Source organism: Capricornis sumatraensis, chromosome 1, assembly GCF_032405125.1.
Source record: "Capricornis sumatraensis isolate serow.1 chromosome 1, serow.2, whole genome shotgun sequence".
In the NCBI taxonomy this organism is placed as follows: domain Eukaryota; kingdom Metazoa; phylum Chordata; class Mammalia; order Artiodactyla; family Bovidae; genus Capricornis; species Capricornis sumatraensis.
The window spans coordinates 43149271-43176633 of record NC_091069.1 but is presented as its reverse complement, the minus strand read 5'-3'; the positions used below and the strand labels follow the sequence as shown (position 1 = coordinate 43176633).

Below are 27363 nucleotides of genomic sequence, written 5' to 3'. Positions count from 1 at the left end.
GAGGATCTTCCTGACCCAGGGAACGAACCCAGGTCTCTGGCGTTGCAGGCAAGTTCTTTACCGTTTGAGCTACAGGGAAGACCTAGGTGGGAACAGAGGGTCCACTTAATGGACATGTTCAGTCCCCATCATCCTCACACTCTGAGCTTCGTTGGTTGGCAATAATCTACTGCCAAGGAGGCCAGAGAGCTTGGGGCGGGGGGAGGGGTGGCTGGAAGCTCAGTTACGATCCTTGTAGATGTGGCAGGGCATCTCCTTAAAGGCCATCTGAAGACCTCTCGTGACAAGTTAAAAGACTGGCCTTGCTGTGAGGTTCTCTGGGGCCCCAGTCACAGAGAACACAGTTTTGGTTGATTTTTTTTTTAACTTCTTTATTAAGCTGGTTGCATAAAAGACATTATATATTCTCATGTTAACAGTTCTTGTCATGAACAAAAGCAACAAAAATAGTGCAGTAGTAAGATGTGCTTCATGTACAATCACACAGTAATAGGAGCTCAGGCCCCGAAGGGGCTGCAGGGCTTGCACAGCCAGGGAAGGAGCAGGTGGAAGGGGGTGGCTTTGAGCCATGGGCCTCCTAGTCTCAAACCTCCCGCACAGCGTTCCTGGCAGCCACCCCACTCTGAGGCCGGCCTGGGCCTCTTGTGACTGCCCCTCTTGTTGGCCTCCCCACATACGTCGTCACCTGCTTTCATACTGCCTCCCATGCCTGGACTGGCTTCTGCCTTTGAGCCTCTTTCTGCCATCCATCTAGTTCCCCCAGAAGCCTTCCAGCAAAACTGAGAGTGCTGGGTCCACCCCACCGCCCCCTCTTTCTTCCTTGTGTGAAGATTCTTGTTGCTAGAGAAAGGGCAGCACGGAGAGCCTCTTTGTCTGCCTCTCTGGCCTGATTCTGCCACTGTGTGTGCATGGCATTAACTGACCGCTTACACCTATGGCCTCCTACGAAAACAGCTCGGAGCTTGAGGGCTTCAGCCCCTGAACTGGTAGGGCTGGCTCAGGCAGCACCTGGCCTCCATGGCTGGCACAGGTGCCCTCTGCGCACCCAGGTACAGAGATGGGTCCCACGCAGAACCTGGCTTCCTGGGCAGAGTTGCTGTAAATCAGATGGTTTGTGAGCTTGTGATTTAGAAATTCCTGATCAGAGGAGGATTGCCCCTTAAGTTGAGCATTTGTACATTTGAATGGTTTAGTTAAAAGAAGAACAGAGCCAGCCCCCTTCAACCTCCCCCCCTTTCCACCCACTTACGGACTTCCAAGTTCTCTGTTCTCCATCCTGGACAGGAGTGAGTGGGAGGAAGTCCTAGCAACTGTGACAGGCCTGCACAAGGAGTGTGCGGCCAGTACCAGGAAGGGTCAGATGTCCAGACTTAACCAGTTAGTGTGACCCAATACATGATATATGAGCATATCTTCACTGCAGGGCAAGAGTAAGCCAAGCCTCCATCATTCCTAATTTCTTCTGGTAGTTCATACAGTCTCTGTGGGTCCTGGAAACTGACAGAATTCTAATACCAAACTCCAAGTGGTCCCTCTCCTGGAGTTTGCCCAAACTCATGTCCTTTGAGTTAGTTGATGCTATCTAACTATCTCATCCTCTGCCACCTGCTTCTCCTTTTGCCTTCAGTCTTTCCCAGCATCAGAGTCTTTTCCAAAGAGTCAGCTCCTCGCATCAGGTGGCCAAAGTATTGGAGCTTCAGCATCAGTCCTTCCAATGAATACTGAGGGTTGATTTCCTTTAGGATGACTGATTTGATCTCCCTGCAGTCCACAGGACTCTCAAGAGCCTTCTTCAACACCACAGTTGGAAAGCATCAATTCTTTGGTGCTCAGCCTTATTTATGGTCTATCACATCCATACATGACTCCTGGAAACCATTAGCCTTGCTTATATAGAGCTTTGCTGGCAGAGTGATGTCTCTGATGTTTAATATGCTGTCTAGGTTTGTCTTAGCTTTCCTTCCAGGGAGCAAGCATCTTTTAATTTAATGAACGCAGTCACTGTCCACAGTGATTTTGGAGCCCAAGGAAATATAGTCTGTCACTGCTTCTACTTTTTGCCCTTCTATTTGCCATGAAATGATGGGACTGGATGCCATGATCTTAGTTTTTTGAATGTTGAGTTTTAAACCAGCTTTTTCACTGTCTTCTTTGACTTTCATCAAGAGGCTGTTTATTCCTCTTCACTTTCTGCCATTATAGTGGTATCATCTGCATATCTGAAGATATTGATATTTCTCCCGGCAGTCTTGATTCCAGTCTGTGATTTATCCAGCCTGGCATTTCACATGATGTACTCTGCATATAAGTTAAATAAACAGGGTGACAATCTACAGCCTTGTCATACTCCTTTCCCAGTTTTGAACTGGTCTCTTGTTCCATGTCTGATTGTAACTTGTTTCTTGACCTGCATACAGGTATCTCAGGCGGCAGGTAAGTGGTCTAGTATTCCCATCTCTTAAAGAATTTTCCACAGTTCGTTGTGATCCACACAGTCAAAGGCTTTTTTGTAGTCAGTGAAGTGGAAGTAGATGTTTTTCTGGAATTCCTTTGCTCTCTCCATGATCTACTGAATGTTAGCGGTTTGCTCTCTCGTCCTGCAGCTCAAGTGGCTTGTCTCTTGACTTGGCCAAGCACAGGGCTGAACTGGTGTGTGCGGATCTTTCTCAGAGGGGAGGCTTGAATTCATTGTTTCATTGTCTGTGCCCAGAGCCCTCCAGTCACTCAGTCCAATTTCTTGTCACTTTCTTGTTAGAAAGGCGGCTGACTGGGGCCTCTGCCCACCTAGGAGCTGCTGACCTCCAAAAACACTGTAAATGCAGTGTGTGATCAGAGAGCAGGGACGACCCACAAAGAGTAGCAGATTGTTTAACGCTACTGACAGCATTGCACATTTTCATCTGAGCAGTCCATTTGGTGTTCTGGAAAGGAGGAAGCTTGTCTCACTGGAAGGATTCAAGCAGAATCCCCTTCTCCACCCTCACCCTCAGAGGGGTGAGAAGAAACGGGGATGTGTAAAATCTAGAATCTGTGTGGAAATGAGAGCTGGACTGTCATGCAGTGTTAAGATGCCCACCTGACACTTTCCCACAGAGTTGAGCCCTTTATCCATTTGCTTGGCTGATGATTGATGTTTTCAGCAGTCATTCCTTCAAGGAGTGTTCCCCATCCCAGTTGATTTCTCCCTTTTTTGTTTTCTGTAATACTTAAGTACAATTTGGATTGAACACTCATGGTAGACTTTTTTCGTTTCACATAAATCTGTTTTAATTCTCATTAAAAAAAAAAAAAGCTTGTGTGGCACAGGGAAAATACACCTTGATTTGTTAGGCAGATTAAGAAGTGAGATTATGAACAGACTATGTATCCAGACTGAGAAAATAACCACCTATAATCTGTCTTTTCAGAAGTACCATTTCTATGAAAATCACTGAATTTCAGACCTCTCCTGGTTGCTGAAGGACTTCTGGCGACACTGTTCACTTAGTTCAGGTTTCTATCTATACTTGAAAGTTACCTAGCGATATCTCCAGAGGGGCTTTTAATTCTAGCCCACCACTCATCCCCAGGATGAAGAGATACCTTCTTTTTGAATAGTGAAATCCAGACAAAACAGATCAAAAACACATTGTCTAAAAAAGACAGAGATCACTTCTTTGTACCCCTCTATTGCCCCAGCATCATCTTATTCCAGTCCCCTGTCATTAAGACCACATGCTTTAGTGAAGGGGGACCAGGAGAGTAAATATGGATTAGCCACCCATCATGGCCTGACTCTGGCCCTTGAGAGAATGTCTAGAAACAGAGCAAGAAAGTGGGGCCTCTGATTAGGTTCAGCCTTCACTCTAATTTTTCCAGCTGGTGGGCTCAGCTTGTTCCTATAATTGTGAAAGCAGTTTGCTGGTCGTCATCTTCATGTGCCGTTTCTTAAGTAGCCACTAGGTGAGGACGTGGCTCCGTGAAGGTCTTTCCCTGTGGGACTTGGTCCCTTACTAGTCTCTCTAACCCTCTTCTGCTTTGTGTGTCTGTTTTGTACCTTGTTCCCCAGTTGGTTCATAAAGAGCTTGGGTTCTGGAGTCACTCAGGCCTGGATTTGACTCTGAAAGGTTTCCCCGCTCTGTGAAATTAGGATAAGAAGACCTACCTCCTGTGGGAAACTAGCATGCTCTCAGGCCACAGGTGGGAGTGTACCAGATGCCCAAAGTACCGTGAGTCCCCTTCACCTCAGCAGTTTCCTCTGACTCTTGATACTGTGGGTGTGCTAGTACATGTGCAGTGGTGTGTGTGCACGCGTGCGTGTGTGTGTGCATGCTTGTTCATCTCAGCATTAGTAGCAAAAGGTTGGAAATCACAGAAATATCCACCAGTAGGTGGAATAAGCTAGCGTGCATCCTTACAGTGGAGTACAGTGCTGGGTGGGGGCAGAAAACAGGAGGCGCTGGCCCTGCACTGCTAAGGAAAGACCTCCCAGGTATTTCATTTAAAAAAAGACGCAAGATTCCGAACAGCGTGTCCTGTATGGTTAACTACTTCCGTGTTAAAGGGGGCAGTGGGGGAAGATGAAATAAATTTTTGTGTTTGTCTACGTATACATCAAGAGATGAGAAACACACAGCATTAATTAGACCTACCTGTTTTTTTGTGGGAGTATCTAGTGGTAAATATTTTTGCTTGATTTATATGAAAAATTGGTGGCTTCGTCTTCCTCTGTTGGACTCCCTTGTTCCTTGTAAGGTGCCTTGCTTCACTAGTTCTGTCTCCTCGCGGCGCCCCCGCCCCGCCCCGCCCCGCCCCTGTGCGCAGGCGCTGTGCACGTGCCCTGTGTCCTCTAGGGGGAGGGGAGGGAGACTTGCATGTGCAGCGTATTCTGTATCTGAACCACATGTAGCCGGTTCAAGGCAGTCGTTCTTCTGATGAGTCCCTGTGCACGCGGTGGCCCTGAGAAGGTGGTAAGCGTGCACATGACCTGTGTTCTGCTCTTGGCTTGCTGCTGACTGGAGCCTCGCCAGTCGGCCAGGCCGGGCAGGACACTCTTGTTTTCCGGGCGCGCTGTCCCCACCAGTGGTGTTTCCGGTGTGAGGGCCGAGCAGGATGAGCCCCCTCTGTGGCCGCCTCCACCTGCTCAGGCTTCCCTGCTGCCCCAGCACCTCCTGTTGCCATCAGTGCCTTCTTGTCTCTGAGGAAACGAGGCTGTTCTGGCCAGGTTTTAACTTTGAGGTTGGCAGTGCATTCCAGGCAGCTGCTCAGATCCTGGGCGCTTGCGCTCCCTTGCCTCCCTGTTGAGTCCTCCTGGAGGTCTCCTGCCCGCCTTATCCCAGCCTCCTCCGGCCCTGGCTCCCCGCGGAGCCCTCGCCTGCGCACTCAGCTCAGGGTCCCCCTCTGTGGTTCCTGAAGCTCCTGTTGCAGTGGCTCTGTTCTCAGATCCAGCTCCCAGGTCGTTCCTTCCCTCGCCCCGAGGGCTCACCCTGGTTCTCCCCTCGCTGCTGCCTGTGTACTTCTCTGTTGTTGTCACATGCGTGTATGCCGTGTGACCACTGCCGTTGTCATCCACCCGGACTTCCACGGCTTCCCTCAGTTACCCGTTAACTGGAGCCCAGGTCAGCGGGAGGACAGTTGGTGCCGTAGCCCTGGCCATCCTTGGAATGAGAGGTGCCCACCTGCTCTACAGCCCAGGGTGTGGCTTCCCGACTGCCTCTCCTTTGCCGGCAGAGCAGGCACTGTGGGAGCCCTGCGCTCAGCCACAGCCTCAAGTAGAGCAGTCAGAGCCAGGCTGGAGCCGCTTGCCTGCTGCTGGGCTGTGGTGACGGCAGCTGCTGCAGCGCTGGCGCAGGGAGGGCCCCAGCCAGGCCCCTGGTCCCGTGCGGCTGGGCCAAAGGGACAGGTGGCTGTGTGTTCAGTCACCCAGTCATGTCCGACTCTTTGCAACCCCAAGGACTGCAGCACGCCAGGCCTCCCTGCTCCTCCCCATCTCTTGGAGTTGGCCCAAGTTCATATCCATTGAATCAGTGAAGCCATCCAGCCATCTCATCCTCTGTCACCCTGTTCTTTGGCCTTCAGTCTTTCCCAGCATCACGGTGTTCTCCAGTGAGTCGGCTGTTCGCATCAGCTGGCCAAAGTATTGGAGCTTCAGCATCAGTCCTTCCAATGAATATTCAGGGTTGATTTCTTTTAGGATTAACTAGTTTGATCTCCTTGCTTTCCAAGGAACTCTCAAGAGCCTTCTCCAGCACCATAGTTCAGAAGTATCAATTCCTCAGTGCTCTGCCTTCTTTATGGTCCAGCTCTCACATTCCATACATGACTGCTGGAAAGACTGTAGCCTTGACTGTGTGGACCTTCGTCAGCAACGTGATGTCTTTGCCTTTTTACACACCATCTAGGTTTGTCATAGCTTTCCTGCCAAAAAGTTGTCCTCTAATTTCATGGCTACAGTCACCATCTGCACTGATTTTAGAGCCCAAGAAGAGAAAATCTGCCCCTGTTTCCACATTTTCCCCTTCTGTTTGCCAGGAAGTGATGGGACTGGATGCCATGCTCTTAGGTTTTTTTAATATTATAGCTCAGACAGCAAGGGTGACTTTAGGCAGGACCAAACCTTGACTCAGGCTTCCCAGTGCTAGTGGTAACGAACCCACCTGCCAGTGCAGGTAGACACAATAGACGTGGGTTCGATTCCTGGGTGGGGAAGATCCCCTGGAGGAGGGGATGGCAACCCACCTCAGTATTCTTGCCTGGAGAATCCCATGGACTAGAGGAGCCTGGTGGACTATGGTGTAGGGGGTTGAAAAGAGTCAGACACAACTGAAGCGACTTAGCACACAGCACAAAGCTTGACTCTGGTTTGGACTTGGGTTGACCCTCCTGGGCATGTGTTGGGTCTCAGGGTGCATCTCGGGGTGCAGGTGTTTACAGTTGCCCTTGCCCTTGCTGGGGGCAGGTTTGATAGGATGGGCTCTGGCCGCATAACAGCAGAGGACAGGAGAACAGCTCTTGCATCCCCTTTGGAAGGGTCTGGAGCTGAGGAAAAGCCAGACCTCTGTTTTTCTTGGAAGAAGTAGCCATCATTTGTTCTTTTGGCCAAAAAAAATGTGTCTTAACCATTAAGAAATAAAAGGTTTCCTGGTCATGGAAGCAGGAAGTTTATCTTTCTCTCTCCCTTTCCCATCTTGTAGGGAGCTGAAGCTTCAGCAGAACCCTGACCCAGGGACATCTCAATGGCCCTGGGAGCAGAAAAGGCAGAGGGGGAGGCATCCTCAGGCACGAAGGCCCCTTCCTGTGGGAGCTGGAGCCGCGGGGAGCAAGAGCTGAGCCCCGCAGGGCCTGTGCTCGGGGAGCAGCCGCCACGCCTGGAAGCTGAGGGAGGACCCGCCTCTCCTGTTGGGGCCACCGAGGGGCTCCCTGGCCCTGCCTGCTATGGTGGGGTTGGCCCTGGCCCCTCCAGAGCCTGCCAGCCACCAGCGAGCGGGGCCAGCAGGGAGCCAGCAGCTGGTGGGTCTAAGCCCACTTCCGGTTGCGTGCCTTCTCCTGCTGGCCTGGAGACTGGTGATCTGCCCTCTGCGGGAAACCAGGTAGGCACCAGGGTATTGGGGCTGTCCTTTGAGAGTCCACTCCAGCACTGTCTCACCATCTTACAGCTTCCCCAGCGCCCATGTGAGGCGGGGAGGTAGGAGAGCTCAGGTAGCTTGGATGTGCTGATTTCTGTTCTGCAGGTTCACAGACAGGTGGGCCCAGCAGATAGCTCTGTCCACAGCATCTCCTCTTCCTCGGGAGTGTGACTGGTGACCTTCTGAGGATTAGGGATGCTGTGACCAGGACATCCTGCCCAGAGGGCAGGCAGGGGAGCTGCGGTGGGGGACCCGTGTCCTGTGTTCGACTTGGTGACGTGGAGGCTTTCTGGGGCCCTTGGGGAGATGGGAAGAAGGGTCCAGGGACATGGGCTCCTGGGGGCTGTACCCCACTAGGCCCTTGGGGGCCTGGCAGCACTGTCTCTGGGCAAAGAGGATTTCAGGGGCCTCCTGAATACAGGCAGCCTTGCTTAGAGGGTGTCATGTGGAGCAGGAGTCCTGCCTGTCTTTGACCTCGGGCGAACCACTAGATCTTGCAGGCCCTCAGGACAGTTGGGGAGGTTGCCTGATCGACCTGTCCCTCCCAGCTCCGACAGCCTGCGGTGGTCTGCCAGCCAAGACCTTTCACGGTGGCGGCTCTGATCTGTGCCGTGTCATCGTGGCACTGGCTGCCACGTGCTGCTGCCCGGAGCCCTGTGACATGAAGAGGTTCTAAGCATGACTGCCTGGGAGAAGACAGAGGCTAGGCCCACCTGCTGGGGGCCGGGGCACTGTGAGGCTCAGGGCACCTGAGTCAAACTCGGTGAGGTGGGCGGCAAGGGAGCGAACAGAGATGGGCTGTTAGTGAGCGTCAGTCTGCTGCTTGCTGCAGCTCTGCTGTTTGTTGGGCTCTCATTGTTCACCCTGGAGCTCATTTAATCCGCATAGCCTGAGGAGGCGGCCACCAAGCCCGCTTTGCAGGTGAGGGAAGTGAGGCTCAGAAGTGAGAGAAGTGAGTCTGGGAGCTGGCAGCTAGGGGGTGGCCTCAGGGCTGTCTGGTTCCAAAGCTCACACCCTAACCTCTAGTGCCATTCTGCCTCCTTGAGGGTGGTGTCTTCACGGAGCTGATTAAAAGTCTGAGTGAGGAGGCTGGGGTGAATGACTCATTTTGCCACTGTTGAGTCACCGCTGGGTGTGAGTCGAGCCGGGTGGGGCCTGGTGGGCCGCCTGACTGCCAGGTTCGGATGTGTGTCCTGTTAGCAGCAGAATTACTGAGGTCCTGCTTGCCCAGGGCGCGCTTCTCAGAGGTTAGGCAGTGTGTTCCAGCTTCAGCACGACAGAGCTATTTGAGTTCTGCTCGTTCCCGAAGGAGGCATCTGTGCAGGAAGAACTGGGGAAGAACGGCGGTGGGGGTTGGGGGGATCAGCTCCGGAAGGACTGTCTGCTCCCCTCGTCTCCATCTCCAGCCGCACCCTCGCTGTGTCTGACTCTCGCACAGGTAGCAGGCTCTTTTCAAGAACTTTCCTCCGGGACATCTGGGTCCCTAAAACCACCTGAGTTGTCCCCGAAGAGAGAAGTCTGGCCCGCCTGTTTGACCTTTTCCTTCCTGCTTGTCACTGTAGATGGAGGAGACCAGGCTTCCTGTCCCGGAGGTGCTGCCTTGGGCTCGTGCCATTCCCAGAGCTGCTGCTGTTTACTCGGGACATGATGCTGACACCGAAGATGACCTGTCCCCTGTGGAGTCCCCGCAGGTGCCAGACCTCTGCCCACAGTCTCCCATCTCGGGCTTCTCGTGCCCGTCGAGGTGGAGGTCGGCCGTGAGCCCAGGGACGCCCGCGCCACTGTCTTCCAGTTGCAGCGTGTCCGCCTCCTCCCCAGGCAGCAGTCTCCAGGGTCACCAGGAAAAGGCAGAGCCTCAGAGTGGCTGCCTCGCCAAAGTCTCCTCCTCCCTGGAGCTGGCTGTCCCGCCGTCAGCGCCCTCGGTGGTAGGCCCTGGGCCTCAGCTGCAGTGGTTGCCCCAGCCTGTGTCCTCAGCGGGGGATGCCCCCGGGCTGGGCAGGAGACGCCTCTCCTTCCAGGCCGAGTACTGGGCCTGTGTGCTGCCCGATTCCCTGCCTCCCTCCCCAGACCGCCGCTCCCCACTCTGGAACCCGAACAAAGAGTATGAAGACCTGCTGGACTACACCTATCCCCTCAGGCCCGGGCCCCGGCTCCCGAAGCAGCTCGATAGCCACGTGCTGGCTGAGCCCATCCTGCAGGACTCGGGCATAGACCTGGATAGCTTCTCTGTCTCCCCGGCGAGCACCCTCAAGTCACCCACTAACGTCTCCCACAGTTGCCCACCAGCCGAGGCTGCTGCCCTGCCATTCTCTGGGCCCAGAGAGCCAAGCCTTAAGCGGGGGCCCTCTGGAGTACCCCAGAAGCAGGGTGGTGTGGGGTTAGCATCTTGCAGCCCCTTTGCCTCTACCCCCAGAGCCCCAGGCGGTAGGACCACTCCTTGGGTGAGCAGAGAGCCAGCCCGGAGGAACCTGAGGGACTGGCCACCTGTGGGCAGGCACCTTGAGCTGGGTTCTCCACACCTGAGGACAAGGGACAGAGGGTGGTCCTCACCCAGGCTGGAGAGGGAGAAGGGGGCCAGCCAGGGCCTCGGGCGCCTCACCTGCACGGAGTCTGGATGGAAACCCCAAGAGGAGGTGGAAAGTGACGACGAGTATCTGGCCCTACCCGCTCGGCTGACACAGGTTTCTAGCTTGGTTTCGTATCTGGGCTCCATTCCCACCTTGGTGCCCCTGTCCACGGATGCTGCCAAAGGGCAGAACTCCCTGGACGTGTCGGACAGTGATGGGCCAGCTTCCCTCCCGTCAGACTCCAGCCAAAGCCAGCTTCCCTCCCGGGCTACCCTCAGAGGGTCCTGGAGCGCTGAGGACCAGAAGCACTGTTTGCTACGCTCCGTCATCCATGCAAGGCGCTCTGCCGGGGAGGGCAGCCTGGTGAGCGGCCAGGCCCTGGGGGTCTCCTCTGGACCAGTGAGAACCCACGCCTCCTGGTCGGCAGTGTTGGATCCAGATGCTGAAGGGCAGCCTCCCAGGAAGGGCGGAGAGCAGGGAAGAGAGTCCCTCGTGCAGTGCGTGCAGGTAAACTCGGTGTCTTCGGCAGTGTTGCCTTCTTCCCCTGTCCACTGACCTCGCAGTGAAGCTTGGTAACACTGAGCACTTAGGTGCCAGGCACTGTACTGCGCCTTCTGTCCCATCCTGATGACTACGGGCGTGCTCTTGTCACTGCTGGAGGAAAAGGCAATGAGATGTTAGGTAACCTGCGCCTTCACGGTCAGTGAGGGTAGAGCCTGTGCTGCTAACCACTCCCCAGGCTGCTTGACCTTGAGGATCAAGAGGCCCTCTGCACAAGAGGCCCTCTGTGCTCAGATGCCTTCAGGAAGTAGAGGCTCAATAAAAGTGTTTTCTTGGCCAAAAGACTTCCCAGAGCTTTAATTTGATTAAAGGCTGTACCTGCAGATTTGAGGGTGTCCGGTACACTATTGCCTAGACTTGTTAGACTCTTGTGGACCGTGTGAGAATGTCAGGAGGTGGAGCTAATGCAGCATGGAATGGGGCTGTCAGCGCCAACTCTCCTGGCTCCATCTCTTCAGTTTGCTTGTTGGTAGGATGTGGAGCTTTGCCTCTTTGGTCTTTGTGTGGGTTAAATGAAATATTCCCATGTCACGGACCTTGGACAGTCCCTCACATAAGGATGTTCAGGTGTGCAGCTGTCCACTCACTGGGAGAGCCCAGGGCCTGCCTCCTGCCTGAGCGCCCAGAAATGTGTCCACAGGGCAGCAGGGCAGCCAGCCGAGGGCTGTGTCCCCAGGAGTGACATCACAGACATTTTCTAGCGCTCAAGGAGGGCTTTAACCTGCCCCGTGGTGTCGTGTGGACTTTATTTGTACCGTGGAGCAGGTGGTACAGGTGTTAGCATGTGGAAGAGCGAAACTGGGGGGTACAGGCCTGGGCTCACAGCCCCTGGTGAGTGGCTGGCAGGAGTCGGGCCCGGCTCCCTGGGCGCGTAGGAGCCGCACAGGGACAAGCAGCTTCAGTTCAGTTGTTCTCAGGTGTAGGATCAGGTCAGTCTTGGTCACGGTCCCATATCCTATGTCCACATCTTCCCCAGGAGCAGTTCTATAGTCAACTGCTGTGAACTGACTGAGGAACTGATTTCTGTGTCAGGCAGGCCCCTTCTGGGCTGCTCTTTCCCCGCCACCCTCTCCCTTCACGTGCCCTCCTCTGTCCCTGCACACAGGGCTGTCCCTTCACAGACTGAGGGGACACAGAGCCAAGGTGAGCCCTCCATGTTGCCCTGGCTGAAGTCTGGAGTCATGGGGTGGGGAGAGACCGGGAACAGAGAGGAGACAACGCCTTGGTGGGGAACGCTCTGGAAAGGTGCAACCTGTAGCCTGGGATCCCCCAGATATTTTTAGCCTGTGAAAATGTAGCCTGCAGTTCCATGGGTGACACACGATTTATTTGTCTACACAGACATTTTGTTGTCAGCTGGAAGAGCTGATCCACTGGCTGTATAACGTTGCAGACACTACTGACCACCTCACTGCACCCAGATCCAGCCTTACAGGCCTCAAGTCTTCTCTGCAGCTTTACCGGGTAATAAGTGGTCCTGGTTTCTGACTGTTCACTCACTAGAGTGGCAGTAAATTACTTGATTAGAAGGTAAAAGTTCAAATGACTGATGCACGGTATGTCATGATCCATTGACTTTTACCTGAAATCTAATTGGAGAGCTTACTGGAAATCTAATTCTTTTCAAATCCTCAATGCTGAAAAACTAACATGTATGAGTTACTTCCCAGACCAAGTAGAGCTTGAAGAAAGTGCATTTTATCTGTCTTCAATCCAGAATACTTCAGGATTGTTTGCAGTGTGATTTTCCAAATGTCTCAGGCTTCCCTGATAGCTCAGTTGGTAAAGAATCTGCCTGCAATGTAGGAGACTCCGGTTCAATTCCTGGGTCGGGGAGATTCCTTGGAGAAGGGCTAGGCTACCCACTCCAGTATTCTTGGACTTCCCTTGCGGCTCAGCTGGTAAAGAATCTGCCTGCAATGTGGAAGACCTGGGTTTGATCCCTGGGTTGGGAAGATCCCCTGGAGAAGGGAAGGGCTACCCACTCTAGTATTCTGACCTGGAGAATTTCATGACTACAGTCCATGGGGTCACAAAGAGTTGGACACAACTGACTCTCTTTCCAAATTCTCAGGGATTGATAGGCAGAGATCTGCATTGTTAGGAAATCACAAGACTATTGAAATTAAAATTAAAAGGTTAAGTTTTTCAGTTCTGGCCACATTCCGAGTGTTTGGTCATCACATTTGTCTGGTGGCTACCATATTGAATAGAGCCTTTAGAACATTTCCATCATCAGAGAAGACTGTTGGACAGCCCTGACTTGTATTTTTAGGATTTGAGCTGAATTGCACTGACTCCAGAATACACACAAGGCATTTTGATGGTATTTAAACCAAAATATGACCCAGTTTGCTTCTCAAGGTATTGGGGGGTGGGTGTAGGGGTTACCTCTTTTTAGATTTTGTTAACGATCTTTTTTGTGGGTCTTGGTTAACTTCGTAACGGGTGTATTTTGTGACATTTTGTGCTGTTCTGGCATAATTATCAGTAGGCCCTCTTCATTCTCAGAAGTGTTCTGAATTGGATAATAAAGTATCAGTTGATACTGATATTCACATCAACTGAGCCACCTGCTGGCTTACAGCACGTCTGTCTGGTTGACCAAGTCTTTCTGTCGCCTCTTCCGGAGGAGCAGGGGTAATGTTTGTGGCCTGAACTTGTGCTTTAGTCCAGTTTTCTGGGACAGTTCTTTGAATAGGAGTGTGATTTACTTGTGACCAAGCCAGGGCCACACCACCCAACTCAGAGCTCCTTCCACACCCAGGCAAGGGGGGACCCTTTGTTTTCCAACTTGGAGCCAACTAAAATTGAGGGGCAAAGCCTTGCCTGGCTGGGCCAGCTGCTCTACCCTCGTGGGAATGCTGCTTCCTGCTGGGTGGAGGGTGGTTGCCAGAGTTCCTTTCCCAGAGCACACTTGAGAGAGGAGAGGAAGGCTGAGCGTGACGGCCCGCCCCCAAGAGGCCCAGGGCAGCACCACCGTGGAGAGAGGGCACTGCTTGGAGTTTGGACCTACTGGGGTGGCCGTTCCAGAGGGCCCCTGCCCCACTCCCCTCAAAACAGGTGTCTCACAGCAGCTCTGTTCCGCCACTTTATCCCTCCTGTCCTCTGCGTGTCTCCGCTGCCAGGCCGGTCACATGCACCTGTCTTGCTTTGTGGGTAGAGCTGAGAGCTGAGCTGGGAGTCACTGCCGGTTAGCGAAGCCTAGCCCGCTTGTGTCATCCACACAGCTGTGTCACCAAGTAGGGCCTCACTCTCAGCACTGCTGCACACAGAATGGTGCCTGGCTCATGCCCACTGAGCTACCTGGAGCCTACTTAGATACCAGACATAAGCACGTGTACGTTGGTTCACACGTTTCACTTGTGACCCTGTCTTGTGTATTGTCTTAACACAGTGGGTTCGTGGCAGCATATAAACTGCAGAGTACTAAAGAAGAAAACCATAAGTACAGGTAATTAGGGCAAACAAAAACAAGACAGGGATATAGTAAATCCAGAAGTAAAACTGCAGCTTCAGAATGTGAACTGCACCCTGTGCTGAAGCTGGTCATGGATGTGACTTTACATCTTAGCAGCTGAAGGAAGAACCAGAAACGGCTACAAGGCTTGGTACTGTAAGGGGAAAAGAAATCAGCTGCTCAAGAGACTCACAGCTTCCCTGACGCCGTCCCACGGCCTCAAGTCCACAGAGAGCGGGACAGGGAGGACGTGGGGCAGGCTGCAGCTGCCTGTGGCCACACTGAAGGCGCCTCTTTGGCTCTGCGGGTCCACTAGAATGGAAGACCATCTCAACAGGCCCGTGAGCTTAAAGGGGACCCTGTGAGGTGTAGCCCACACAGGAATCCCTGCCTCCAGGCTGTTCAGGAGCCAGGTTCTGCCAGGGAAAAGAAAACTCTGCTTTTGTCAAATTGTAAACAGAAAAAAAGGATTGACTCTGGGTTTGCTTTGGGCTCAAAGAAGATGAGGTTAAACTACTGCACAGTTTACCTGGGGAATCCTGAAGACTGGGTGGGTTAAAGGGGAGTCCAACTACCAAACAAAAGATCCTTGTTAATGACTTTCATGAAATGGTAGTAATGAAGCTTTTTCCTGTTTTTTTCTGTTATGCTCTAAGCAATTTAAGAAAGATATAGATGAACACCAGTCCCTGACGGAGAATGTCTTACAGAAAGGGGAGATCCTGCTTCAGAGCCTGCTGGATAATACCCCAGGTGAGATGCTTGGGTTTTTAATTTAGCCGGTGCTTAATACCTCTCAGTGCAAGTCCGGGACCCACTTTGTCACAAGGCGGAGCCTGTAGTACAAGAATCCCTCTTGTCCACACCCATTGCCTTTGATTCCCACAGTCGACTGCCAGCTTCTCGCATCTTCACGGCCCCACAAACACGTGATGAGGCAGTCACAGCCCTGCGGGTGTGAGAAGTCAGGCACTGAGCCTGCAAGAAAGATGTACTTGTTTTTCTTTAATATGTATTTGGCTGTGCTCGGTCTTAGCAGCATGCAGGAGCTTTAGCTGCAGCGTGCGAACCTTGCTGCTGCATGTGGGATCTAGTCCCCTGACAGGGATCAAGCCAAGGCCCCTGTATTGACAGCACAGAGTCCCAGCCACTGGACCACCAGGGAAGTCCCAAGAACTGAGCTGCCTTTAAGCTTCTGCCTCTCCTTGGTGGAGTCCTTGGGGGCATGCTGGCTTTAGACCAGCTCCCCTTAGCTTAGGGGAGCCAAGGACACAGTGGGGAGCCTGCAGGGCTCCCTTCCTTTTGCCCTGCAGGCTAAACCCCTCTCTGGTTATCTGCTTTGGGGGAGGATTTGTTCCAGGACCTGAGAGCAGTCGATCTGTTCTTTGGGAAGAGACTGATGGAAGAAGTGAACTGATGAGAAGGGGACAGGTGGACGGTGGTACACAAACTAAGCTTGAGCCCCTTTTGCAGGATGGATTCCCAGATTAGAAAGGGGTGAAAATCAGACTCAGAGTGCATCTCAGGGTGCAGGTGTTTACAGCTGGCCTTGCCCTTGCTGGGGGCAGGTATGATAGGATGAATATGACAGGAGAATGCTAAGGTGAAGCAAGGAATTGAGGGGCCCCTCAAAGCAGTCCCTATGTTTCTGTAAGACTGAGCAAGCAAGTGCTGAAAAAGCCCATCTATCTTTTGCCTCAGTTTCGGAGTGAAGTGGGATTTCCACTGGAAGCAAAACAGTGTAAACAAAAGTGGGCAGGATCCACTGGCCTGAGAAGGGAAGAGGTGGCGCTTTTCTGACCAGCAGTGGTGGGTGGTGTGTGGTAGGGAGGTGGCGCAGTGTCCCAGCCTGAGCACTGCTGACACGCTGGGCCATGTGATGCTTTGCCGTGAGGACAGCTGTCCTGTTGCTGCACCATGTTTATCAGCATCCGCGGCCTCTGCCCATTAAACGCCAGTAGTAAACCACCTCGGTTTTGACAACCCCAGACATCTCCAGACACTGCCAGATATCCCCTGGGAAGGAAGAAACAACCAGGACTGAAAACTGAGCGTGACAGAGGGGTTTTGCTGGGGGGAGCCACTGAAGGGTTTCAGCAGGCATGACTTACCCATTGTCAGTCACGTGAGCCCACAGCAGTCCCTTGCCCTTGGGACACCTTTGCTTTGGCTCATCCACTGTGCTCTTGCATTAAGAGTTTTAAAATTTTTATTGGGGCAGAAATTTGGTATGCCAAGCTCCTTTGCCACTTGTTATACCAGCACTGTCTTGAGTACTATGTGCCAGACAGCATGCCAAAGCCGTTGACATTTTTTCCATTTCATCACAGCCCCATGAGGTGGATAGTTGATACTCACTTCACAGAGTGGTGGATCTGCATGGGGCCGCTGGGCTCCAGTCCCTGTGCGCTAATTCCCGACTCAGGCTCCTGCACCTCCACACACACACAGCAGCATAAAGACCTCAGTGCCAGGAAGTTTCCTGGAGGCCACATGTTAACAGTGGGCTTCTTAAAAGCTACGGGTTGTTCTTGGACCTTCATTTAAAAATCGACAGTAATACTTCTCAGTACTTAATCGGTAATGATGTCCCACTTTGCTCTTCTCTCCAAAGGAGTCTAGAGGTATTTTACTGCCTAAATAAGAGACTTTTTTTTAGGGAACTCTCTGGTGGTCCAGAGGGGAAGAGCTGGCGTGCTCACTGTTGTATGCCCAGGTTCAATCTCTGATTGGGGAACTAATATCCCACAAGCTGTGCATGGCCAAAAAAAAAAAAGATGCTTTGGGATATTTTGTGGTTTTCAGATCTGTATCCAGACTCATTCAGATGGACACCATGCCCCTCCCAGTTCTCTGCTTGGACTAATCAGGAACTTGGCTGTTCTGTGAAAATCACAGGTTCCCCTAGACATCCACACGGTCTTCAGCTAGGCGCACAACTCTTCCCTCCAGATCACGCTGTCAGAGTCAGTGGAGCCCGAGCATGGACACCCCAGTCCCCACAAACTTCCTCAGAGCCCGCTTTCCTCCTCAGCCACAGGCAAAACCTGAGGGATAGGTCACTCAAGTTAATTCCTTTCAAATGTGTTCATCTCAGCCTCCAGCTAACGGGTTTTCCTCTGGTCATCTGGCAAGTTTTCACTACATTTTGACCGGGTCACCTTGGTGCATGAAGTAACAGTCCTGCCTTACGCCCTAACTCCTCATTACCCTAGATCAGACGACTAGAACCTATTGCCATCGAGCTGAACCAGGCCCCTGTATGCATGTATTCAGTGAAAACATCGAAGTCTCAACTGGGAAGGAGAATTTCAGCACTGTTCCAGCTCTCCTTTTGTTTGGCCCCAACCAAATGTTCTAACATTTTAAAATAAAAGTTCAAAAAACAAAGGCCCCCTGAATTCCACTGACCCCACACAGGACTGTTCACAGGTGAGCTGTGCCGTGCCCTGGCTGTGCTCCTCAGCCTGCCCTGCTGGCCGTTCTCAGGTGTCAGGTGGGCACTTTGCCCTGATGCTGCTGCACCGCTGTGGCTTCCCTCGGGGCTGACCTCCACAGCCTGTTCCTCCTTCCACCCATCCGTCAGCATCCTCTGCAGAGAACACAGCTTCCCCTTTCCCTTCCTCTGCTCACAGATGTTGCAGCTGTGGCAGGAAATGAGGGAGAGGGTGAACACAGCTGATAAAAGGCACAGGAAGCAAAAGCAGCCTTTGTGTTTAACAAAGGAAGTTGAAGTTTTTAAAAGAAAAGCCTGCTGTGTGTGATGCACTCTGAACCTGGCCCCTCCCTTCCTCAAATACTTGGGCTGTAGAGGTTGGAATCTTGGCCTCATGAACCATCTTGTCTTAGCCTGCTTTTAGGTAATTTTCTCTTGAAGTCTATTTAGGACCCACCAAAAGGGTTCACAAGCAATCCCATGTTACGTTACCACATCACCCATATATGTGCTAAATGACAGTCCCACAGCCAACAGAAGCTGACAGGATCTGGCAGCAGGACCCAGAGTCCTCATGGTGGCCTGCTGTTTTCATTTCAGGCTTCAGCCCCACAGGATCTGGGTGTGAGCCAGGGGTCTTATCTCTAAAAGTCAGATAATACCAGTCATCAGACAACCATGTCTTGTGCATTTTTGTGAATTGTGTAACTCCACAGAGTGGAGCCAGTGAAATAATTCAGCATCAATCACAAGTTACCAACATAGATTCCGTAGTGCAGTTCAGTCTGCAGTGCAGTTCAGTCCAGGGGAGTATTTTTTTTTAAGTGGACATTGTGAAACTAGCCATGTTCATGCTTTCTGCTACACCCTGGTATGTTCCTTGAAGGTACACTTGAGTTGTCTCTTTGGCCTTACTGCTTTAAAACTCATTTGTTAGTGTTAAAGGATGTCCTGGGCAGGATCTCTAGGCAGCCCAGCGCGCTGGAGAGGCACGCGGATCACCTGTACGACACCATCTTGGCCTCCCTAGACACACTGGCCGGCTGCAGCCTCACCCCCGACAGCACGCCAACGGCACACAGGAGCGCCGGTGTGAAGGGGATTAGCCTGGTAAGTAGAGCAACCCCAGAGGAGAAAATTTGTCCTCAGACCCCAGTGCCTGATTCTGGAACAGAGTTTCTGCTGTAATAGTTAGCTGTTTCTTAGAAGCTTCTTCAACTAGAAAAGCTACTGAAACAAATGAGAGGCTGGAAGAAGCCCCTGGAACTGAGCTGCCATTGCCAGGAAGTGGGGCGGGGGGCGCTTTCTGTGATGATGAAAGTGGCACGTTCCATTGCTCACTTTCAGCCTTGAGCCTGCTGAGGACTAGGGTGCTCTGTGCTTCCATCTTAAATGGCCAGCGTGCCACCCCTCCCCACCCATGGAAACGACAGGAATTTACCTGTACCAACTTTTTTATGTCTGCACATGTGCTGCTCTGGTACAGGCTGCCTCTATCCTGTAGGCTCTTCCCACCCAGCTCGTGTGGTGCTCCGTCTATAAGCAGCTCCTGACAGTGCCAGGAAGCCACAGGTATCCTGAGTTACAACTCCCCACACCTTCTTTTCCTGAAAACGCTCTCTGTAAGCGTCACACACCATTCCGCTCCAAAAAAGGGCCAGGGGATGGATGGATGGGAGCACCAGGCCTTGGAGATGTCACAGATAGCAACAGAAGCTGGGAGCAAAGAGGGACTGCTGCCCACTGTGGGGCTACCCTATGCCGCCACAATGAGCACGCTGCTTCTGAAACTTCTACAGCCGAAATCTGGCGTTTAACTCAGATTTCCTGGGAGAGAATTCACTGTAGATAAAAGAAGGTAAGGGGTAAATCCAGATATGTCAGGAGCCAGGGAGTCCCTGTATTTGCATTAAATAAATCTAGATAGTCATTTTAATTCTAAAATGAATGCAGATGATTGCCATGTCACTTCTTCCTCTGCAGCATTCTGCCTGTAACAGATGCTTCTCTTTCTCTTTAGGCATCTTCTCTGGATGAGATGTAATAATCTCAGTCAAAATGTGGCTATTGGTAAACTTTCGGAAGTCCTTGTGAGAGCCATTTAATATTGAAACCAAGGGGGAAATGTGACTCTAATGTGCTAGCTTTAAAATGCCTTTCTCTTCCCTGAAAGTAAGGGCTGTTGAGTTACTGTTTTTATTTAAATGAGTTCTTTCCAGTTAAGGTTTTCCTTTGGTGCTTCTCTACAAAGAGCATGTAGCTTTGCAGTTGTTGATAAAATAATGCGAACGAGGCTTACAGGATTTCCTCTCCCTCCGTCCAGTTAAAAAGAGGAGATGGAACTCCTAAACTAGTCCATGTACTGAGATCATTTAAAGAAAGCTGGTATGAGAAAGAAGGTACCCAGTACTTGGTATTCTCAGACATACAAGAGGATCCAAGAGACGACTAAGCTTATAAATCACTCTTTGAAGAATGTAGAAGACACTCACTCTCTCCAAATTAATAGAAAGTTTTGAACAAATAGAACCTCTGCAAATTATTTTGAGCTGCTAAGATACCTTTTATCATCTTAAGTGCTCAGGGCTCCATCTGCCTGCCTAACATTTTAAAGGAGAATGTGATAGGGGCTTAAGAAGCTGCCATTGAGCCCACTAATGACCTGCCTTCAGGGTACCTCCAGGAGGAGGCATCCTCCACTCCTCCCTGTGAAGAGTCAGAAGGGCATGGATAGGCTCACACAGCCTGGTTAAATAGCTATAGAAGTTAAGGCTGTTCATGGTGAGGGGAAAAGGGAATTCTTTGTTGCTTTGGGAGCTGACATGTGAATACCTTGGGCGGGGGGACCAAGGAGCAACCATTTAAAGCCAGCTCTGTAGCTTTTTAAAGTAAAATGATTGGCCATTGCTGGTAACCACACATTCTGCAAAAAACAAGTGCTTTAAAAATGTTTTATTGGGCTGTGACTGTACACGGAAGGAGGAAGGCACTTTCCCTGTTTACTTGTATTCCAGTAAGCTACGACCTGAGGAAAGGGTTCTCCGCACTTAAATATGTGGTAAACACTTCACGAAAGTCAAAATCCTTTCTCAAACTCTAGATTCTCACTTGATGGAGGGTGCTTAAGAAAGGAAGATAACTTTCATTTATAAAGAAATGGACAAATCACCTGAACCCAGTAACATTGGAACAGTTACTCTCATAAAGCAGACTTCTGATATCCCTCAGAATAAAATACTAAATAGAAAATTACCCTCTTTAAGAGAAGTTTAGAACTTAAAGCTGAGCAACTTAACACCATCTCATCCATCTCTGAACCAAAATCCTCAAGAGTTTAAACTGGAAAATAAGCTGTTAATAAGTTTTAATGTTTAAAGATTTTAATTCTAAAGGGAAACTATAAAATTCAGTAACAGTTATATAAAGTGGAGTATTTCAAATGCCTCTGCCATTCTAGTATTTATCAAAATGCTTAAAGGCATAATTTTGATTCTGCTGTCTCAGTTTTAATCTTGGTTCTGGACATAGATTTAAAAAGACGAAACACCTTCCTAGCAGATTATTATATATGTAAAATAAGTCTTAAAGGCCTTAATTGGTAAAGAAGGCATATCTAAAAGCCTCTGTTCTTATTTCACCTTCTCTTGATGTGACTATAAATTGGTACATGCCTTTCCAATGAGTGTACTACAGGATAAGCCCTTGGGAGTTAAACCCATTTATTTACTGGCATTTTGCTAGGCATGAAAATGCCTTAACTAGTTAGCAAAAAAATTGTTTCTATAGGGTTGTCATCTTCAAAGTGACCAATGGTATTTTACAGTAGTTGAATGCTGGAAGTGCCATTCGATCTAATAATTAGCTTCAGCTGACGGAAATTTTCACAGACTATTTTATTTCAGAGTACCCTATTTTGTAAAAAAAACTATTCCTTTAACAAAGCGGTGATCTAAAGATATTTCTGTTCACTTCCTTTGCCTACTCTGGACCTACTCATGAATATCACTGAAGAGTAGCAGCACAGCTATTAATGGTATCTTCGGCAGTGCTATAGATTTAAGACCTCCCTTAAAACTCAAGTGGAAATCGTTTCTGACTAGGCAGATGCTGCCAGCACCATTTCGTGAGCAAACACGGCCAGGTTTGCTTCTAGCGGCCCAGCTGGCCAGTGCTCTGTGGTACACATGGGCCTTAAGGACAGCAGTGGCTCACAGTGACTCATCATGTAGTTACAAAACCCCAAGTTTACCTGTAGTATAATTCCCTAGTAGTCCCCTTAAAGTAGCAGAACTTAAGTCCACAGGAAAGTGGCAGTACTGGGAGCTAGACTGGCAGTGTCAAAACCTGGGTTCTCGTTGCAGCTCCATGGCTTAAGCTCATCTGCAAATAGACCATGTCAGTACAATGCTATTTTGAAGCTTAAATGGGAACACAAAGAAGGGCAGATGTGAAACATGCTACAATGACAACAGACATGCTAAAGGTAATTTTGGTCCAAAGTCAAAAAAAGTCATTGCTTAGACCAGAATGGCCATCATTCTGCAAGGATTTCCAGGGACTGACTGCTTAGGTTTAGAACATGGGAGCTAACTCATAGCAACCACTTACAAAATACAGCAAGCGATAATTCCGTTTACTGAGTGAATGGATTATTAAAAGCCCGTAATGTAGCTTGAAATATTTGTACTTGAAAATGGGGGTAGGAATGGGAGTATTTTCCCCCCAAACTGCATTTATTAAGCGAGTAGTGAAGCATGCTGAAACATCTTGTCCCAGTCTTGACTACCACAAGGAAAAGAACACTAGAATTTTCAAAAATAAATATGTAAATATGCTTACACCTCAAATTCACATAATTTTTTTGCTAACTCACCAAGAAAAAGCTGACAGTTTGAACAACTTGCTGTGTAAAACAAGAGCATTACATTGTCTGAAATTTGTATCATCTACTTTAAAAATGTTTCTAAATTATTTGTACTGTATTGATAAGGCAAAAAAAAACCTTTTGAAGCATTTAAAAAAATTTCACCCAAATTGACTATTGGTAGCTTGAGTTTTTCAGTTGCCTTATGTGAAGATGAATAGACCCAACAAGCACATCTATAATACAAAGTAAACTGTGATTTTATTGTGAAATTCTCATAGATGGAAAATTAAATTGAATATTTATTCTGTCCATTTCATTTTACAATAATCTTACCACTTATTTTTGTACCATGTATTTCAATTGCCTGTTTAGTGAAAATAAAGAAACCTATAATTTTTGGCTTGTTTTTAGTTTAAATTTTATCACTGAATTAAAGACCCCACCATAAAATGTGTAGCCAACAGCCACATCCCACGCCCCTAAGTAAAGAATATTTTGGTTACTATTTCAACCCGAAGGAAACTATCTTCGACTTCTATCACCGTAAAATGCCAGAGCTGGCAGAAGATTTTTGTTCCCCCACAATAAAAACAAACCCTAGGATCTTTAACCAAGTTAACAAATTTTTCACATGTGCAAAATTCAACTGAAATAAATATTTCTCATTTACTACTCCCACCCAGCATTCATGTTTTCAGCTAATTTTAAGGGACATATTTTCTGAAATTAGGGCAAATAGTAAATTTCCTGCTTCCTACTTCAATGCTTTAACTCATCTCCAACCTAAGGTATACAATTGCGGAGGATAAAACAGCTGACATCTGACTCCAAACATGGAAGAAACAATATAAGCACACGTGTTAGTCTGCCAATTAAGGAAAGGTGTTTTCCACCTCTACCACAGAAGAATCAAATGTTGATCAATGAAGCCATTTCAAATGGTTCTAGAGAAGGATCAGAGATAATAGGCTAGGTAGCATACATTCTAAAACTTATTTTCATACAGTTTAATCTCCCTGAACCACTAAGCTTGGTTAAATCCCTGTGCAGCACACAAGCCTCCCTAGGTCATTTACTGGGTATATTATCTGGAAAGCATATTGGATGCTGCTCTAAGATAGGTCTACAATGCCCTGGTTGCACACACAAATGGCTGTTTTGAGTATAACGCAAGGCTCTATTTCCCTTTAGCCATAAGAATTAAAACAATACTTATCACCATACAGTTTGATATTACTTCCAATAAGTACAATATTTATTAAACATATCTTCAGTTGTTTTGTTACATAGTGTGCAACAAATTACAATATTCTGCAGCCACAAATTATATGCAGAGTATGAAGAAACTATTAATCAGATAGTGTAATCTTTCTGTTTATAACTCTACAAGGAAGAACTAGCAAATCAGATCTTACATATAACATCTCACTAAACTTTATGCATGGAAAGTGACAGACACTGGTTGTGCTGTTTGATACAAAATGGCTGAACTTCATCTTCAGAAGACTAAACCTGACATCTAAACATGCCAATATAAACATCAAAACAAAATATATTCTAACCAACCACGGGAAACAGTCTGATATCAGGAAAGCAACAAGGATTACACACATTATTTTATAAACCAGCACACAAAGGTTTAAAACAGTTCTGAAAATGAAGTTAGCTGTCTTGAGTCAAGGGAATAAAAAAAAAGTCAGTATTGACCATTTACAATCTCTGACCTTTGTGGAGACGGTAAGAATCTGTTGTAGTGCAGCTACATACAGTACAATTCAGGCAATTTTGTTTTTTTCACTTGGGTTCAGATTGCAAATTCATTGCTGTGAGAAAAGGACGGAGGCAAATTTTAGCAGCAACCTCCACCTGACTGCTTGACCGGAGTGCTCTGAATTTTAACATTGGACTTCTCGGCACCACCAGCTGTTGCTCCAGGACCCATTCGCTTTTTAATCTCAGCTGCCATCGTCATGAAAGACTGTTCTACATTCGTTGCATTCTTAGCACTGGTTTCCAAAAATGGAATTCCAAGGGAATCAGCAAATTCCTAAGAGAATATGTAAGGCAAAATTAATTGAAAAATCTTTTTCACCATCTGAAATAAGGAATGATGAATGACTAAGTTTACTGAACTCAGATAAGACAATGCACGAATTATCACTGTCAAAGTTTCTAGTGCATGTATTTTAGAAGTTAAGGTGGGACTTCCCTGGCAGTCCAGTGGTGAAGACTCCGTGCTTCCAATATATGGGGGCATGGGTTCAATCCTTTGTTGGGAAACTAACAATAAAAGCTAAGGTGGTTGCAGCCACTGTGTGACTCCATACCCATATATAATTCAAATTCCAAGTCAGTCTGAAAGTCAAACTTTAAACATACCTTTGCTGTGGTGTAGTCTACTACTTTCTTTGTGGTCAGATCACATTTGTTCCCTACCAACAACTTGTTGACATTTTCACTGGCATAACGATCTATTTCCTGCAGCCACTGTTTAACATTATTGAAGGACTCCTAAAAAGACAATTTAAAGAGTGATAATATAGTTCTGAACATAACTATTCTAATGAAGCAAGTGATAAACAGAAGTGTCTCCCCTAAGAAGAGCTAGTGAGACGATAATAGCTATTAAAAAAGAACTCTTAATGCTGGGAAAGATGTGAACTGACATTTCGATACATACTTATATGAATAAGAATACAGAATTTGAAAGCTTGAGGATGACAATGCCTTATTTGAGAAGGAAATACAGCTCAAACTATAGCTCAGGCAAATCCCATTGTTTTGGAATATGCTATTTATATGCACAACAAAATGTAGTTTTTGAAATGTGTCAAAATTCTGGCTTATGAATGAGGTAGCCTGTTAACTACTAGAGATGTCCAATGTTATAAATGGGTCCAGTGTAAAGATACTTGTTTTCCACAGTCATATTTAAGGGAGGAAAATTCCCACTTTAAATATTACAAGGAAATGACTTGAGATTTATTAACTAGCAATGATTTCTTCATGTTTTATCAAACAGTACTCCTAATGGTGCTGAATCTAAAGTTTATAATTCATCTCCTAATTAGCTCTGATTTCATATTTGACTGGAGATTGAACATTTACTACAAGAATTACACACTGTAATTTTCAAAGTTCATCTTTCAATCCTTGGCAGGCAAAAGGACCCTGAAATTTTCTAACTTTCTGATCAAAAAAACAATTACTGCCTTTGAACCATTCTTCACTATTCTTCACATCCCCCTACCTTCTTTCAACAAGCTTATCTTTAGATTTTCACTGTCTTCTTAGAATGTTCCTCAAAGCTCATCCCTATTTCTGAATCACACACTCCACAGGCAGAGACCCTTAATCTTACTCCTGGCAAGTCCAACAGGTCTAATTACCGGGCAAATTTCTGTTAACACCTATCACCATGGACACAATAGGAGCCAAACAATCCCAGTTCCCTACAAACCCTTGACAAAATGATTTAACTGATAATAAATATAATTTGGGTCCCTTGAAAGCAAATGTAAATCCAATTACTAAATTTTCTGTTTACTAAAGGAAAATAGGAAATTTTGGTTGACCAGTTTATTCAAATGATGTAGGGGAGAAAATATAACACTTAAAAGATAACTGGTTTGACACGTGTCTTTGTATCATTCACTTCATTCGGGGTGGATAAAGTCTGCTACATAAATAATGCTCATTGCTTGTGTGCAAAGTAACCAGAGTGACATTTAATCAGACACTAACTCGCTGCACTGTCAGTGTAGCGCAGTCTTCTCTGGAGCTTACCTGATCTGTCACGTCATACACAACTATGATGCCATGGGCTCCTCTGTAGTAACTGGAGGTGATTGTTCGAAATCTTTCTTGGCCTGCTGTGTCCCACTATCAGAAAACAATAAAGAAATCCAAGCAATTCCATTAAAACAAGAGTTGGGGAAAAGGCAGCAAGGAGGGAGAACAGTTTAGTTTACATAGTTATGGATTACCAGAATTTGCTATGGGAACATTAGCTCTCTGTGCTCACACTACTAAATCACAAAGAAACTGCCAAATATCTGAAGATTCAAAAAAGAAGGCAGTGTCTAATTTAGCTTGCAGTTAATGCTACCAATATTGTAATTATAAGCTGATCAGCAACTACGTCATACTTTTCATATATTCAATAGCCTTTAGCACTGTGCCAAGCTTACACTATGAATGCAAAGATGGGCTGACTTGATACTGGCAAATCTACTGTTCTAGTGCCCCTGTTAACACATTACAACTCTCATCGAACGTAAGACAGTCTCTTGCTAGCACATTTTATCATCATGGCAAACACTGAAAGGACCGAATCCAGATAACTACCAGTCAAGACAGCACTTTCGCCATCTAAGGAACAACTATTTTAATCCTAGGGAAAACAATGTAAGGAAGATGATTCCAAATACTTTTATAAGATTCATTTTAAGAGCAATTTACCACACTTCAACCATTTAGGTTCCAACACTGGAAACAAATACACTGCCACATTAAAGTTTGCAGTTAAAACTATTGAAAAATATCAGGTAAACTCCTTTTAAAAACCATGATTTTAACAAGGGCAATGAGAATTTTGTTTCAATTGCTCGTAAATAATGACTTTTTTTTTTTTTAAGAAGAATGTTGTTTTAGAAAAGCTACCTACCCCACTAACAGGCTTCCCAGCTGGCACTAGTGGCAAAGAGATATAAGAGACGCAGGCTAGATCCCTCAGTCCTGTCCCCTGGAGGAGGAAATGTCAACCCACGCCAGTATTCTTGCCTGAGAATCCCATGGACAAAGAAGCCTGGCAGGCTCTAGTCCGTAGGGTCACACAGAGTCAGACAAGATGGAAGCACCTTAGCACA

General features: G+C 48.1%; 2 protein-coding genes across 2 annotated transcripts in view; one reads left to right on the top strand and one right to left on the bottom strand.

Annotated features, from left to right (window-relative positions):
• Positions 1 to 7214: 7214 nt before the first annotated feature.
• Positions 7215 to 19758, top strand: CEP68 (centrosomal protein 68). The gene is made up of 6 exons (XM_068985983.1): positions 7215 to 7568; positions 9167 to 10678; positions 12074 to 12196; positions 14849 to 14945; positions 18566 to 18738; positions 19649 to 19758. The coding sequence occupies exons 1-6, from the start codon at positions 7215 to 7217 to the stop codon at positions 19670 to 19672; spliced, it is 2283 nt and encodes a 760-aa protein (XP_068842084.1). The 3' UTR covers positions 19673 to 19758.
• Positions 19759 to 22779: 3021 nt separating this feature from the next.
• RAB1A (RAB1A, member RAS oncogene family) overlaps positions 22780 to 27363 on the bottom strand; it is a 29876-nt gene continuing 25292 nt past the window's right edge. Inside the window, exons 4-6 of the mRNA XM_068988021.1 lie at positions 26282 to 26377; positions 24875 to 25006; positions 22780 to 24542 (exon numbers count right to left, since the gene is read on the bottom strand). Of these exons, the coding sequence (XP_068844122.1) occupies positions 24345 to 24542; positions 24875 to 25006; positions 26282 to 26377 (426 nt within the window). The 3' untranslated portion in view covers positions 22780 to 24344. The remainder of the gene's footprint in view (positions 24543 to 24874; positions 25007 to 26281; positions 26378 to 27363) is intronic.